The sequence below is a fragment of the Tauraco erythrolophus genome, chromosome 7 (assembly GCF_009769465.1).
Source record: "Tauraco erythrolophus isolate bTauEry1 chromosome 7, bTauEry1.pri, whole genome shotgun sequence".
NCBI classification, from domain to species: domain Eukaryota; kingdom Metazoa; phylum Chordata; class Aves; order Musophagiformes; family Musophagidae; genus Tauraco; species Tauraco erythrolophus.
The window spans coordinates 48,131,268-48,146,761 of NC_141471.1; the positions used below are offsets into that span (position 1 = coordinate 48,131,268).

Genomic DNA, 15,494 nt, shown 5'->3' on the forward strand with positions numbered 1-15,494 from the left:
TCACATTAGTCAAGACATGCACAAAAGACATCAACCAAAAACATACCTCTCCTGGAGTTACTTTTCTTATGATGATCGGCATGACAATTTAATTTAAGAATGCATCAAAAGAATCCCCGATTCCCCCTCCTCCCCCAGAAGTCCTAACTACTGGCATCCCACTACATCTTGTTCATTAAAATCTGCGAAATCTTTAAAAAGAAACACAATGCAATTTTAATTTAGAACAAACTCAAGCATGCATAAGAAGAGGTACAACTCCAAAATCTCTTAATAGGCATAGTACTGACAGCTTCAAATATTTTCAAAAAACAGTAAGGTTTATCAAAGTGGGATCTTAATCCAGAACGACACAGTAACTAAACAGAATTAATATCTAGGTTCCAGTCTGAAAGAATCAAGTTGTGCGTGCAGTATCTGAGACACAATAATTGAGAACCTACATTGAAGCAGAATGTTTGTCATCCCACTCACGCTGTTGCGATTTCTTGATAAGACATCTTCTACCTGCTGACTTGGCTTGAATCAAGGACTATATATTTTTGTTTTGACAACTAACATTAAACACCATGTCTGATCAAAAAACCATGCACCAGACCTATCTATTAAGACTTGATATGCATAATGCCACTGCTCCTCAATACATGGAATTTAGGCACTTAATTTACTTAGCTTCACTGAAGTATGATTACCTGAGTCCCAGAAAGGAATCACAGGCAGCAATGATGATATGCAAAACTAAGACACACAAATGCTAAATGAAAAGAATATAATATTTCTGTAGAACTAAAGACAGAGTTTAATTACACACAGTTGTTCTAGTCTCACCTGCAGGAAAGCAGCTGTTCAGGTGAACCACCTAATATGGCACAAAATCTCATTTTCCAGGTTTGATACAAGTAAAGTGACAGTACCTAAAGAGTCAACTTTCATTTAGAAAGCTACTGGAACAAAGCACTCTAACTAAGCAACAATTTAGTTTGCTGCTAACTCTTCAAACTTAGCTAATTCAAAAGACATTTAGATACTGTAGATGTAAGGATTCCAACTACTTAGTCAAATAATTTCAGACAATTGTAGAGCATATTTTCAGGCTCAGATTACACTGTTCATTTAGCATAAACCATAATGCATCAGAATCACCACTTAATCCTGTTGTGCTTCAAACAAAACTACTGTTGGCTTTCTCTTCAGAGTGACAAAATTTCTGATGTTCCAAAGGTTTCCTGAAACGTTTGTGAAACAGGTTATGACGTGGCAGAAAAAGGAGGTATAATACAGCTCCACCTCCATATAGCATTGGGCTACCACGGTCAGGCATGGTCCCGCCTCTCCCCCTCCCCACATTTCAGTCATCTTTGTACTAGTGCAGAAGCGCACTCAGCTGATCAGCAAGCTGGGACATGCAACTGATCCCACTGAAACGTAACCCAGTGAAGAATACAGGTATCTCACACTGATCTTTTCCTTCATGCAACGCAGGACGCCAGTACCAGCGAGAGAAGGTTGATGGGAACTCCGTGGGAGCAAGCACCACCTTCCTTTGGGCAACAGCCTCTACTATGTCAGCTTAAAGTGGTCACAGAAATGCAGCCAGAGAGAGAAGCGCTTCTGGACAGTGCCATAGCATATGGCATATGGTATTTTACCCCAAAGCATATGAGGGCTAAACCAGACCATCAGGCCACAGGAATGATGAGGTTTTTAGTCCCCAAAAAGCGCACCAAGTCTTTACATATTTTTGAAACATACCTCAAACATCAAGGAAAAGTCTTGTCGGTAAAGGCAGCTATAAAACTTCAGGATTGAGCTTTTAAATTGCTGAAAATAAGTACTAAGGAAAAAACTCAGCACTAAAGGAATACTGACAGCATGGAGATGCAGTGCCTACTGTCAGTGCTCTAAAAGCTACTCATACTGTGCTGAACAAATGATGAGACTTGAAATAAAAACAAACTTCATACATCTTTAACCGAACCTTCTCGTATCTCTGAAAGTGTTTTTCTTCACAGATGTATAAATGAATCAAAACATTTCAAAAGACTTCGACAAAACCATTTGCAAGGAAAGTTTAAAAGTAGATAGTCATAAAAACCCAGCCTACACTTTGGTAACCAAATCGAGATGCTAACCAAGACTTCTGAAAAGTAGTGCAAGCCAGCTCAAACTGTGATAACTAAGAAAAGCTTGCTCATTTTTAAGGAGTGTATTTTTGATTTATGTCTTGGTAGAAGGAAGCATACAAAAGGATATCTGGCTCATCTGAATCATTAAGAGTTGGTAAAAAATTAAAATATCCTTTATATTCCTCTATATTATCTTGTCATTGAGGTGACAGTTTTATTTCCTTTTTAAAGGAATAATTAGAATTAATCACGCTATTAACAACAGCACTGTTATTTTCATCTATATGATTTCAAACATTGCACACTTCAGTGTTTCCTCCAGTTAAACAAAATTACTAACAATCTTAAAAATTTAAAGTACATGTTCATGTAAAAACATTTCTAAAAACTTCACAAGTGGTGACAGTAAGTTTTTGGCGATGACCATCTTTTAAGTCCAAAATGGTTTGAATCGGAAAGAGAGAAGTTGCAGGAGGAAGAAGAGGAAGTCAATCTGTGCTCCCTACTGTAACTTAGCATTAAATCCTTAAGTACCTTTCAAAACACCACTATAGTTTAGCATCTTCCAAGTACCTACATTATTTCTGAAATTGGGACTTTAGAGAGGAATGTACAAAGGCTCATTTCAGCCTGTGGACCAAACCTCCCCAGGTTCCCTCCTTGTTCAGTAGGGAGAAGCTGGCTCCTCTTGAGGGGGGGTTTAGAACACAAATATAACATGAAGTACATTTCCTTTTTTCCCCCCACAGTGCAGCTGAAATGCTATAGCTCAATGCTATAATCATTCCCAAAATAACATTTTTTGCCCTCACTGAAGCATTTCTTGGATATTTTTGTGACATTGTGAAATCTGTACTTCTAGGTACACTAACTAAGAATGACAGATAGACTATTCTGAAATATAATGAAAAAACAAACCCCACCCAAGTATGAGACTAAGCAACACTGAATGAAATTGCATGGATTAAAGTAAAAGACCCAAAGAAAAATGGAAACATAGTAAAATAATCTAATTCTTGCCCAAGAGTTAAGGGAGTATGATAAATGCAGTATTCCAGAAAAGTGGAAATTAAGAATAAAGAAATATTAAAAGTAGAAATCAGAATGCAAGTGAGCCACAGAGAAAAGTTAAAAAAATCCCTGGATACAGAAAGACTGGAATGATTAGAAAATCATATTGACAGAAAACTCCTGATAAAAAAATATAAATCTGATCTTTCTCTTTAGCTTAAGAATTTTTTCTTCTCCTTTTATATTTGGCACCTGTATAGTAGGATTTCACGTAATATGCCACCAAAATCAGCAGTACAAACAAAAAGCTAATATCTGAAATGGGATCATGCAAATATCAGGAGAAAATAAATTAGAAACACTGAATTAAAAGATAGGATGGATTCACTGAACACGACCAAGAACCCAGTCTATTTTTAGCTTGCTAGTATTTTTAAATACATATAACAAGATACAAATTGATATCCTGTGACTGCTTACCAGTATCTGTTACATTGCCAAAAAAACCTTCCCTAGTTCTTGAAATACTTCTAGAAAAACAAAGCTCTCCTGCATTAACAAAGCGTGACACTTAATCTACACGGAATGACTGTGTTCCTAATGACACTGTGCTTTGCTTTGCAAACCAGCTACTGTCTCTTATGGGCTGTTCACTGAATGCAATTTAGAAGCAGAACGAATAATACACCATATGTAAGCATCATGTAAGTAAGTTTGACATAGAAAAATACTAATTCCAGTGAACTCCTTGACTTCCTGTTCTCAATAGGGTGCTCTCATAGTGTAGTCAGGTGTAGCTATATTGGAACCGACTACTTGGCTGCACCAATACAGTTGGTTTCTCCATAAATATAGAGCCCTGTGAATAATACTAGACATTTAAGTATTACACATGTGAGACAACCACAATGGATGGTATTTCAACAAGGTCAGTTGGGTATAATCTCCATTACATAAAAAATTAAACATCAAATGGAAAATATTATTCTGGTATCACAACACAACAAAAATACACTTCACTGAAATATGGAGATAGGAGTTCTCTTGGGCAGTGGAAATCATGGATGTAATAGAAGAGGCATGACTAGTCTTCGCGGCAAGATGCCAGTTTTCCTTTTGACACCCTCTACCACTTAAGCTCTAATTTGGCATTCACAGTGGTCTGAGAGGAAATCATTCCTCCCACGTTAAGTAAAAGATCATTAGCCATTGCTGGCAGAGGAGATGAGCTGGAACATGAGAGAAAACAAAAAAGGAATTTGACAGCTCTGTTGTTCAGCTAAACGTATTCACTATCTTTTCTCTTTTTTTTAGTCTGTATGATACATCTCTCTCTGCATCTCTTCACCAAATCAAAATTAAGCTGTCTTTCTGGGAATTGATGTCTTTCGTAATTTATTTCCCACTTCTACATACCACAGATGCTGCATTATAGACCTCTTTGCCCACGCTAAGATTGAGCACCTCTTTCTCAAGCTATTTGTCAAGCCCTTCCATGCTAATCATGTACGTGTGACAGACAACACAAGCAGAACTATAGCACTAATAGTAGTATTTGTTTACCTATGCTCAAAATCAAAAACAAGCCTCAGAGAAAGATAATTTGATATTTTTGACCCAATGGCTGATTGGACTTCTATTTTCTGCCACTACCCTTGCAATTGTATTTCAGCTTTTGTGAGCCATGAGCTCAAGCTAACGTGGAGGGGGGGTGGGGGTGAGAAATTCAACCAGACTATTTAAAAGATGAACCATACGTGTTAAATCATTAGGAACCTACGTTTTTGCAGTAACGTCCACGAACTGCCCTGGGCGGAAGTGAGCAGCATACAAAGGAGTACCTTCAAAAGAAGAGGAGAGATCATGTTCAACTAAGTGCTGAAATCCTCAAGACACTATCCAGTCATTACCATCCAGGGTAGACTACAGTCATAGGAACGGAAACAAATCTTTGTTTTTATTCACATATTATTTGTTTTTCTTTATAAACCTCACTGACTAAAATAGATGCTTTGTAGTTACTACTTAAGCACATTTCTCAGTTCCTAGCCCAATTACAGATGAGCAGGAAGGGAGCGTCAGGGCCTTACTCAGATATGTTGCACTTTAGACACTGAAAGAGACAAAGCCCAAAATGCTTAATTAGTTAAGACTCACAATAAACGAACTTGCCAGGAAAACAGAACATGCTCCACTTATAACTACTAGCACTTCACAAGGTGAAGTTTGTTTGTTTTTTTTTTTTTTTTCAAAAAAAGCAAAGCAAACCCAAAACACTTCCTTTAATGAAGCTGAGAATAGAATAATATTTTCCAATGCTTCCTCTCCGTTAAGACACAGTGTTTCCAAACTAAAGACTGTGAGAAGTACAGCTTCATCCACTGGGGTATTACCTATACACTAGCCTTTAGTAGTAGTACTACTGTCAGACAGTGACATCACTCACCTGACTACAACTACACTCATTCCCCTAAGTGCCTGTAGTATCAAAGTTTTAATTTTAATTACAGATTTATTTTGTCTTCAGCAATTTTTTTCATTCAAGTGCAATATTCTTTTATTAGCAGCTTTTAAAAGAAAAACAGAATTGATAATTTTGTTCATTATAATGAACTTCAATCTGAAGATCCACACGGTTGCATCTTTAACAGTTTCCAGACTGTTTTAGATCAATTAAAAAAATGAAATGTTAATTGCTTCATGTCCACACTCATTTTCATGCTGTTTTCAAATCTGTAGGAATGCAACCTGAAATGATGTAAACCTCTTCTAAGCTTCAAGCATAAAAATCCTCATACTATTTCATGTTATATTTATATGATCCATACGTATCTGGGGTAAGATGTGTGTCAGCAGCAAGCAATGGATAGAATATTATGTACATGAAGTATGTTATATACAAAATACACATACTGCAAAATCAGTTTATTGAAAACTTGAAATTCTGCTTTAAGTTTTTGCTTGCACTTATCAGTCCAGACTTCCTCTTCATGACAGAAATAGTTTTTATCAGTTACTGCACTGTCTTAAAAAGGTCTTGCAAAAACCTTCTCTAATGGCGAATAAAGATGTAATATATTAGAATTTCCCACACCACATAATTCTTGGGAAAATACCTATAACTGTTAAAAAACACAAAATAAAAGCAACCTAAATATACTATCTAACAAAACCTTAAAAAGATAAAAACTTTTCCTTAAATCTCCAAATCTCTAATACTAATTTTTAGTGAGATCATTTGTTATAACATGTTTTAACACATTTTACTTTGTAAGTTGTAAGAAAAAAAATCATCTATGACAGCCATCAAGTCCTTCTTCTGAATGCAGCAAGAAGAAACAAACCTCAAACTGCAATTTTAGGCTCCTGAGAAACATTACCACAAACTTCTCAGTGCCTCTCTCATAAGGATAACTGGAGAACTTCTAGTATATGCATTCATATTTATTCCCAAGAAGTGAGTCAAGGTTAGACACATTTATTTCTTAACCTAACATTCATATTAACTAGTTTGGATCAGATTAATTTTCTAAGCTATGGAAACATACTACCAAGGAAAAAGGAAAAATCCTACTTCCCATGACCTTGAAAGTAAGCTTTCAAGCATTTTCCAGCTTCTCCCTAAGAAAAAGAGTTTGTTTGTGCTCAATGACAAAGAAATAAGAATTTCGCAATTTCCATGGAAAACAGAAACGAAATACACATCCTAACTTGGTTTAGATTGACAAGAAATGGTAGACCTTAAATGATTATGCAGTTAATACTCAGTAGCTCAAAAAGATTACCCGGTTTAATTATGGCATCATCTGTTACATTAAATGTTGTAACTTTCTGCTTCCGTGGTACTCCAGCTTCTTCAAAAATTTCCATTGCAGACTTTGATTTCTGTAACAAAGAGCAGCCATAAAAAGAAGTGATCTGAAAATACCCAAGGATCAACCTAGCACACAACACCATTAGACTGTCAACACCACTCAGAGAAACAAATATATCATACTACACTTTTATCTTGAGACTAGCATTTTAACTCTATAAAACTAATTTAAAACTCATGTCTGTATTTTGTCAACTAGTTACCCTCCAACTACATCATATAAACAAGAGATGTATGACGATTTCTAAGATCAGAAAAGGGAAAACAATCATTTTGAATGTATATAAAACATATTACTGCTTTTTCATGACTTTCAAAGAGTTTTATAGTAATTTAAAAGCATTTTCTCTTTTTCAAAGCTACTAATTACTTAGTTTCAGACCACTACAAATTGCATTTATTTGACTTAACTAACAAAACCAGAGAAATAAACCTGGTCTTCCAGAAACTTCTGGAAATGATTAATTTCCCACAGAACAGAATCTAGAGTCTCTGGACAAAAAAAGGAAAACTTAAGAACAAGTTTATGATTCATGTGTTTTTAAGATATACCAAGTACACTCAGTGTCAAACCACTACTGGCTTACTAAAGAAGGGCTCTTCTTTTTAGAGGATTCTGACAAAGTTTAAAAGACTTAAGATTGTTCTCAGCTGTTTTAAATAAGACAAACTCACAGAACAGCTGACCACTGAGATGACACCAAGCAATGGAAACAGTGATGTAAGAAAACTGCAGTCATAGGAAAAAAAGTAATGCAGTTGATTTTTCTTCAAATGAATTATCCTAGGAAGCAATTTAAGCATCTGACAATACTGTCACACTTGGATAGCCACATCTCTGAGCTTCACTTATCAAAAGTTCTGTAGAGTTCTCTCTCTTTCAAAACCAGTTTTTTGTATTTTTAGCCAAAGTAATGTGAATAACTTTAAAATCGTTACTTAGCTTATTTTGAAAATCTGCATGTTGCTCTTCCTTTTTTTTTAAAAAAAAAAAAAAAACAAAAATGAGAAAAAAATGTTTAAAAGTGTTAGGAGAACAGAGGAAGTTTTGTGAAGAATGAGGGAGCAAGACAATGAGGATCTCTGACACAAACCAGAAATTTTAACTTTATTAATCTGTCCTTATTTGAGGAGAAAGTGTGGACACAAAGTCTTTGAGAGTGAAAAGGTTTTTCAGAGTGATTAGTTAAACTGAGTTCATAGTACAAAACACTTCAAACACTCTTTTTTAAAAAAAAAAAAGTCATCAACTACATGTAAAATCTCCTGTAAGACCACAAAAACTTGAAGGATCAATGGAGCACAGGTGTATTAAACTGTAGTACCATGTGTAAGAACTAAAAATAAAGAAATTCCCTTTCTACTAAATGCCTGCGTATCGATCCTTTATTTTCACTGTTACGTCAAACCGCCTCCTCAGATGACAGCAAGGGGAGCTCTGTGCTCAGCATGGGTGCCCGGAAAGAGCCACCATAGCTGCAGAAAAGCACAGGGAAGTCCAAGAGTAAAGATCGCATACGCCTCAGGAGTCCTACAGTAGCCTTGCACTGTTCTACTTCAAATTTTCTTCAGTCAAGTCAGAGAGATGTATTTCTACGAATAAAACACTGAAGTCTTTACAAAGCCTTCCTAAAAAAGCGATACTGAAGAGAAGAACGCTGAGTAAATTCTCAGATGATAAAATATTTTTGACAAAAGATTTTTAGAACACTGACAGAATTGTACTTTTGAGAATAATTTTGCATTAAAAAAATAATGAAAAATCTGTTCACTTGTAATAGACTGACATACATCAAGCTAAAATGGAAAAAAAATCTGGCTAAAAATGCAATACCTTTTATCATTTTTTAAGCAACTTGACACTCAAAAGAAACACATGAAACTCTTTGTTAGTAAAATTACTGAAGGGATAATTAGATTAAATTCATTAAAAATCAGTAGCTGTGAGGAATCTGAGGAAGACAGATGTTCCTATGAGGAATTAGCAGAAGATAAACTGCTTATGCTAATACAATACAGTATAACTCAGCTTTCTTTTAATTCTCACTTTCAGACACTTCAGAGAGAAAAGTAAAACACAAAAAGATTGATAAATATAGGAGCTAAACCACAGAAAGACATAGAATTGTTAGTAACTTAACAATTAAAATTGCTTCAAATCAGCATGACATTCTTTTAGAAGTTACACAGTTTATACAATGATGATGATAACAAGAATAATAATACACAGCTCAGGCTCAGGCCAGGTCCTCACCACAGACTGGTCTAAGGATATTTAATTAATTTTTTTTACAATGAGTCTAAATTCAACCAAATTAATAGGAGCTAACTTGAAAAAAGTTATATCCAAGAGAATCTTTAACATAACTCAAACTACTAAAAAAATTCTTGAGTTGACTTTTTAGGTAGTTTGGCTTTGAAGAAATTTTCTTAATTTACAAGAGCTGGTTAAATAGAAATTTTCTATATCCCTCCTTGCTTCCTGCACATTTTTACTCTGACAACATATTGAATCACTGATGATGTTATCAGTTATCTTTATGGAAAGACCAACTGTAACGAGTCTAATGTGCATAATACAACTTGAAAATTATTATGCAAAGGATTCTTGCATGTCTTAAACCAAGGTAACAAGGAAGAAAAAACACAGCTGTAATTTCTCCAGGAAAAATGTCACACCTGGAAAGTGGAAATGGACTAAAGTGACAGGACAGACACCTGAAACGTACAAGCAATGACAGTGAAACATGGCATAAACCCACTGAATAAAAAGAAGGATACCTTAAAATACAAGCCTGTTCAAAATCAGTAGAATATACTATAAAAGCCAAGAGATTTATCAAATGAAAAAAGCTCCTTCTTCCCTCACCTCTGCTAAAGCAAAAACAAGTACACAGATAAATTTTGAGGCTCTGGGACAACCTTCTGTCTGAAAAGGGGAAACATATGCCCTCAAAAAGCCACAATCACCAACTGAGATAATCTGCTTAGTAATCACCAGTCTTATTTTTTTATATTTGCCTAAATCAGATAAATGAGTGTCAGGATACTGCAAGAAGTGAAAAGTGATATTTTATAGAAATAACAGGTCATAGAAACTGCAATCCTTTGAGGGAAAGCTTTGATCCTGCCTTGATCTAGAATTCAATTTTCCTCCTCAGGAATGACAGCTCTGCTAGACAACCTTAGCCACTGGTGTCTGGGAATTCCACATTAGGCATTTGGGATATCTAAACAAGCGAGTAGTTTTGACATTGCTGTTGATGAGCTATAATCACAAAGCTATCTTCCTGAAAATTTAAGTCTTAAACTTATTCATCAGCAAAACTACATGCAAATCAGACAATCTCAACAGACGTGTGGAAAAATTACAACTAAAGCTAATAAAATACTACGGAACAGCTAGAGAACAAAGTCTTCTTCTGAACAACCGATGAAGCTGGATAAGTTTACAACCAGCCACTAAAGCGTGTATCTTGCAGTCCTCGTCTCGTATTGCATCTCCACAGATTCGGCAAACGCAAATGTTTCTACACTGCTAATGGCCCTCCAGACCCTTCCATTGGCATGGGACACTGCACATCAAAGCAACTTCCTAAGCCCATACTTTCCTAGAGAATCAAGAGGGAAAACTTTCAAAAAGTTCTTCTTGCTAATTCTCTTAACCAAGAATTGACACTAGCATTAAGGAAATAAGCAAGGGTGAATGCAACAAAAGAACAGTTCCAAAGCACGCACATCTGCCAGTTAATCTTTTAGAGAAGTCTACCTGTGCTGCTTTTGTACTGTAATCACAACAGAAACAGCTACTCTAATAAAAACACTCAAAGTGGTTCACTTACAAAAAAAGGAGATGCGTTTTTGCCTCCAACAAGCAGCTTAGATGTTTTTCCACCCGACTCTTCCTTTGAAACATATCTTAAAACATGGCAATCTTGCACCTTAAGAAAAGAAAAATAGTGTTTGAGTATAAGCTGTTATGTATGCTTTGAGACCATAGTAACAGATTATCAAAACAAGGGAAACAAAGTCAGTCCCTGTTTTCGTTTATATCTATACAACAGGAGATACAGCCTACAAGTAGGGGAGTGTGTTACCTTTTTACCATTGACATTGTTTTTCCAATCAATTAAAGGCTTATGTTAGAAAAAAAATTTAGTAAAATATAAACTATATTTTCATAAATGCTCTAGAAATCAAATAAACTTTTGTAGTCATCTTCTGTGTGCAAGATCTGCAAAATCCCTACTGTATGCAGCCACAAAGCATACAGTAAGACCCTATATTTTAGAGTCCTGCTCCTTTGCCCTGCAAACCTGATGTCCCTCACAGCACTGGCTCATGATATGGCAGCAACAGGTCAGCGAACCACTTCATCACAGTCGTAGCTAGCTGCCAGAGAATACAAAGAAGCAGTTTCAGGGCTACAAAGGCTCAGAAACCAAGGGGAAACTAATCCCAAAGTGCCTGAAGGTGGCAAAATAAAAAAGTGAAGTGGGGTAGTGAACCCCAGCTTCATGTTGTCTCCCATCTTCCCTCACCTAGGTAATATTACGCACAGCTCTGCAGCACTTGAATAGCTAAGGCAGAAGGCAGACTGCTCCTAGAAAGTTCGGGATATAAACAGAGAATAGACATGGTGTACTAAGCAAGGCTGAAAGAAATCTTTCTTTTCCTTAGGGATTACCTACTCTGTACAAGTGGTAAGTTTCATTTTGCTTGAAACTTCTGGTTAACGATCTGAATACAGCATAGGAGATTAAATTCATTATGATTGATTTCACCTTAAGTAGCGTGACAGCATGTTTTTTTCCTGACTTGGTCCATATCGGCATCATTCCCAGTTTCACTGCAACAACACCAACTCTGACGGAATCTGTAGATCAAAGCAGAATATGGATGCAACTCCAAACTTAATATTTGAAAGAGCCCATCTCATCACCTGCAAAGTCCCATTAACTCTTATCTTTCCGAAGGACTTGAAGAAGGAGAGAAAACATCGCTGACTCCATGCAGGTAGGCTGGGACTAATCTGTTAATTGTTTTTAATCCCACTACTAGTAAAGTTCTATCTGTTCCAATTGTGTTTGATAGAACATACAAACTAGTTTTCCATTAAGATTAGAACAACCAATGCTTCAGACTCATTTTGTTTAGAAAATACAACACCCATGTAGAATATTAGAGCCAAACTATGGAAAAGTTTACTGTAGGAGGTTCCTCCCACCCCAACCTTTGCACATTTTTGTCACTGTAACTGTACAGCAAAGGCAACCTGTCATATCTGGCTTCTGACAGCCTATGGTGTGAAAAACAGAACACTTAAGATGAAGACGAAATGCTTTAAAGTTTGTAAAATGCTCTTTGTTCCAGTTTCCACTGTCATACCTGAGGATCTTCTCATGGATTTGCAGACTGTCAGGTGGCTGTTTGCTGTCAAATGATACAACCCTTTTGAAGGCTCAAAAACTTTATACTGTGTTCTAGTCCACAGGACTTTGGAATCACTGAATAAAAGTGGGATGTGTTATATACTACAGTTTTTCTTCAAAGTTCAATGATATTAGCAAGAACATTTGGAAGTTCACATACTTTATAATCTAGGGAGTCTTTTTGATGAATTCTTACTTTATTGTCTTGTCATTGTGCAGCAGTGGGACTGGCCAAGTGCTAATTTGGACTAAAACCAAAGCTCTTACAAGGTTCTTAGCACCCTGTAATATTTTAAATGCTTTTTAGAGAACTGATGCATTACATTTACTTTTTTAATAGGAGATGCATTGGATGATTGAGGTAAAAGCAAAAAGGAGAGTACTTTACAAGACACAACCCTGATGTTACTGAGTGCAACAACACAACAACAATAATTTCAGCATTTCTCACCTGGTTTCCACTCATTCAGTGGCCACGGCTCATCTTTCAGAGGGCACAGCTTGCTGGCTGTCTGAGCTTTGATTTCCTCCGCAGTTATCTTCTTGAGGAATTGCAAATTCTCTTCAGAGAGATGCTCATGCCACCACGTTGTACTGTTAACATGCCTGACTACAAAGCCCAGCTGTCCCCTTTCCAGTGGTGGGAAAAAGTTTTAAGCATCTTATCAGTTCAAATAATGCCTCGTAACACACATGTTCATAATGTAATACATACTACATAGTTATATCATTACATTAAACAGTCATAAAGACCTAAATTATACTAGCAAGCTATTTAGCACCATCACTCAAACTGGCCACCCTTGACCAACAACACCTGATTATTTGTCATGTTCTCATCCAACTTTTAAAGTATTCTAAAATACATCAAAGAGGGACAAGCAACAAGAAATCAACCAACCACTCCTTCTATGACAAAAAAAAAGCACTAGATCTCTGAATGAAGAAATAGCACGGGGTGTCGTTTACTTTGACTTTAGCAAGGCTTTCAACACAGTCTCCTGTGGCATCCTTCAATCCCAGCTAGGATGTTATGGCACGGATAGCAGGGCTATCAGATGGGCAAAAACCTGGCTGGATCATCAGGCTGAAAAAGTCATGGTTAATGGTTTGCACTCTACCAGAAGTAGAGTTCCCTCAAAAGTCTATTCGGGGACCTTCCCTGCTCACTATCTTTATCAGTGACCTGTGAGAGGGGATAAGTGCACCTTTCTTAAGTCTGCAAATAAAACTGAACTGAAGGGAGCAGTTGATAATGCTCAAGGGTGTCCATCTGCCAGAGAGACAGGCCAACAAGGAATCTGATGAAATTAATACAGGAAAGATGCAAAGTCCCACACCTGGGATAGAATAACCTCTTGCAAGGGTAGAGGCTGTGACTTCAGCAGAGCTGCTTCCCAGACAGGCAAAGGACCTGACGGGCAAAAGGTAAAAAAGGAGCCAGCAAGCTCCTTGCAGCAATGAAGACTAACAGCAGCCTGGCCTGTATCAACAGCAGCGCAGTCAGGAGATCAAGGGAAGCAGTTATCGTCCTTCCTTCAGCACTCCAAGCAGACGCCATCCACAATACTAACTTCCGGTTCGGATCCCCAGAACAACAGGGGCGTTTATAAACAAGCGAGTACAGCATTGTTACACAAAGACAGAAGGGCTGGAGTACTCGTCCTATGAGGAGGACTGAAGTAACCCGGCTTGTTTAGTCTGGAGAGGAGGATGCTTAGGGGAGGACCCGACAGCAGCTTTCTAATATCTGCGAGAAGGTCCCCAACCAGACAGGGCTAGGCTATGTTTACCGAGGTGGATGCCAGGAGAATGCGAGACTTGGGGCTATCACCGAGGCCCGAGTGCCGCGGCAGTACGCCGGGGCCCGACCGCCTTCGCACGGCCATGCTCCCCGGGCGCTGCCGACGGGCTGCGCCCAGACGCCTCTCCAAACAGCGGTGACCAGAGCGCAGGGGGCCGCCGCGGTGTCCCTCACCTCGGGGCCGCGGCAGGCTCCGAGCACGGGGGTCCTCGCCGCCCGCCGCGCCGCGCCCGTCTCCGCAGCAGCCCTTTCCCCTCCCGGGCCTCCTGCTACCTGTCGCCGAAAGCCGCCGCCGCCGCCACCAGGCACGGCCTCCCCGGCGCTGCCGCCCACAACCGGCCCCCGAGCCGAGCCAGCAGCCGCCAGCCCGCCATGCCGCGCCACTCTGCGAAGCCACCACCGCCTTCCGGCGCCGCCAGGTCCGGCGCTGAAAACCCTCCGTGCTGCCGCGGAAAGAAGGTTCCGGCCCGCGTCGCCGGCCGGGGGAGGAGGTTAACTGGAAAGTTAACGTAACAGCTCCCAGACCTACCCAAAGACGGGGCCGGGCGTCAGACTCTCTCCGCAGCGCTGACCCCAGCGGCTTCCCAAACCGGCCGGGGGGACAGGTCACCCCTCCCGGCACAGGCACCTGCGCTGCAGCACGACCCGCGCCCTGGCTGCTGGCCCGCTGGGCTCCTGCGTGCCCAGCGGCGAGTGCTGCCCGACGGCCCCGCGGGTCCGGGCTGCAGCGCTCGCGGCCGACGCGGCTCCTCTGGCACGGGGGGAAGACCTCACCCAAGGGGCCGGTGGGAGAGGATGTGCAGAAATAGCTGCGAGCCCCCTTTGCCCTGACCCCGCTGGCACTGCCATCGCTCCCGTGCCTCTGCTCCGGCTGCGAGTGGGCAAAACCCAACAAATAAGTGCCAGTAAGGGAGAGCGTCATGGGCGGGTGAAGTCTATCGTTGGCAAGTGCCGCAGGGGCACGTGGGGTTGCAGGACCCTCGTGCGGATTCAAAACCTTCCTGCACGGACCAGGCGTGAGCGGATGTCGAGGGAGGTTTGGGCACAAATCCCTGCTTTATCAAACACTGCGGGGCGTGGGGCTTGACTGCTTCAGGCGCTCCTGGTGAGTGGGTGGGCCGTGTGAGGGGAGAGGGCAGCGTTCCTTGTGTTATATTTAATGTTACAGCTAGCGACATCACAGGTAAAGCCAACACAGGTGGGCCAGGCAGAGGGTTTCTGGACAGCCTGGCACAGGGCTGGTACCT

At 39.5% G+C, this 15,494-nt stretch overlaps 1 protein-coding gene across 2 annotated transcripts in view; it reads right to left on the reverse strand.

The window, feature by feature from the left end:
* MRPL3 (mitochondrial ribosomal protein L3) overlaps positions 1–14,621 on the reverse strand; it is a 30,973-nt gene extending 16,352 nt beyond the window's left edge. Inside the window, exons 1-6 of one of the 2 annotated variants that reach the window (XM_086614837.1) lie at positions 14,557–14,621; positions 12,895–13,073; positions 11,796–11,887; positions 10,854–10,952; positions 6,923–7,022; positions 4,918–4,978 (exon numbers count right to left, since the gene is read on the reverse strand). In XM_086614837.1, the coding sequence (XP_086470963.1) occupies positions 4,918–4,978; positions 6,923–7,022; positions 10,854–10,952; positions 11,796–11,887; positions 12,895–13,073; positions 14,557–14,621 (596 nt within the window). Of the gene's footprint in view, positions 1–4,917; positions 4,979–6,922; positions 7,023–10,853; positions 10,953–11,795; positions 11,888–12,894; positions 13,074–14,520 lie in introns of both variants that reach the window. The other variant, XM_086614836.1, reaches the window with a different exon arrangement.
* Between the last annotated feature and the right edge of the window lie 873 nt (positions 14,622–15,494).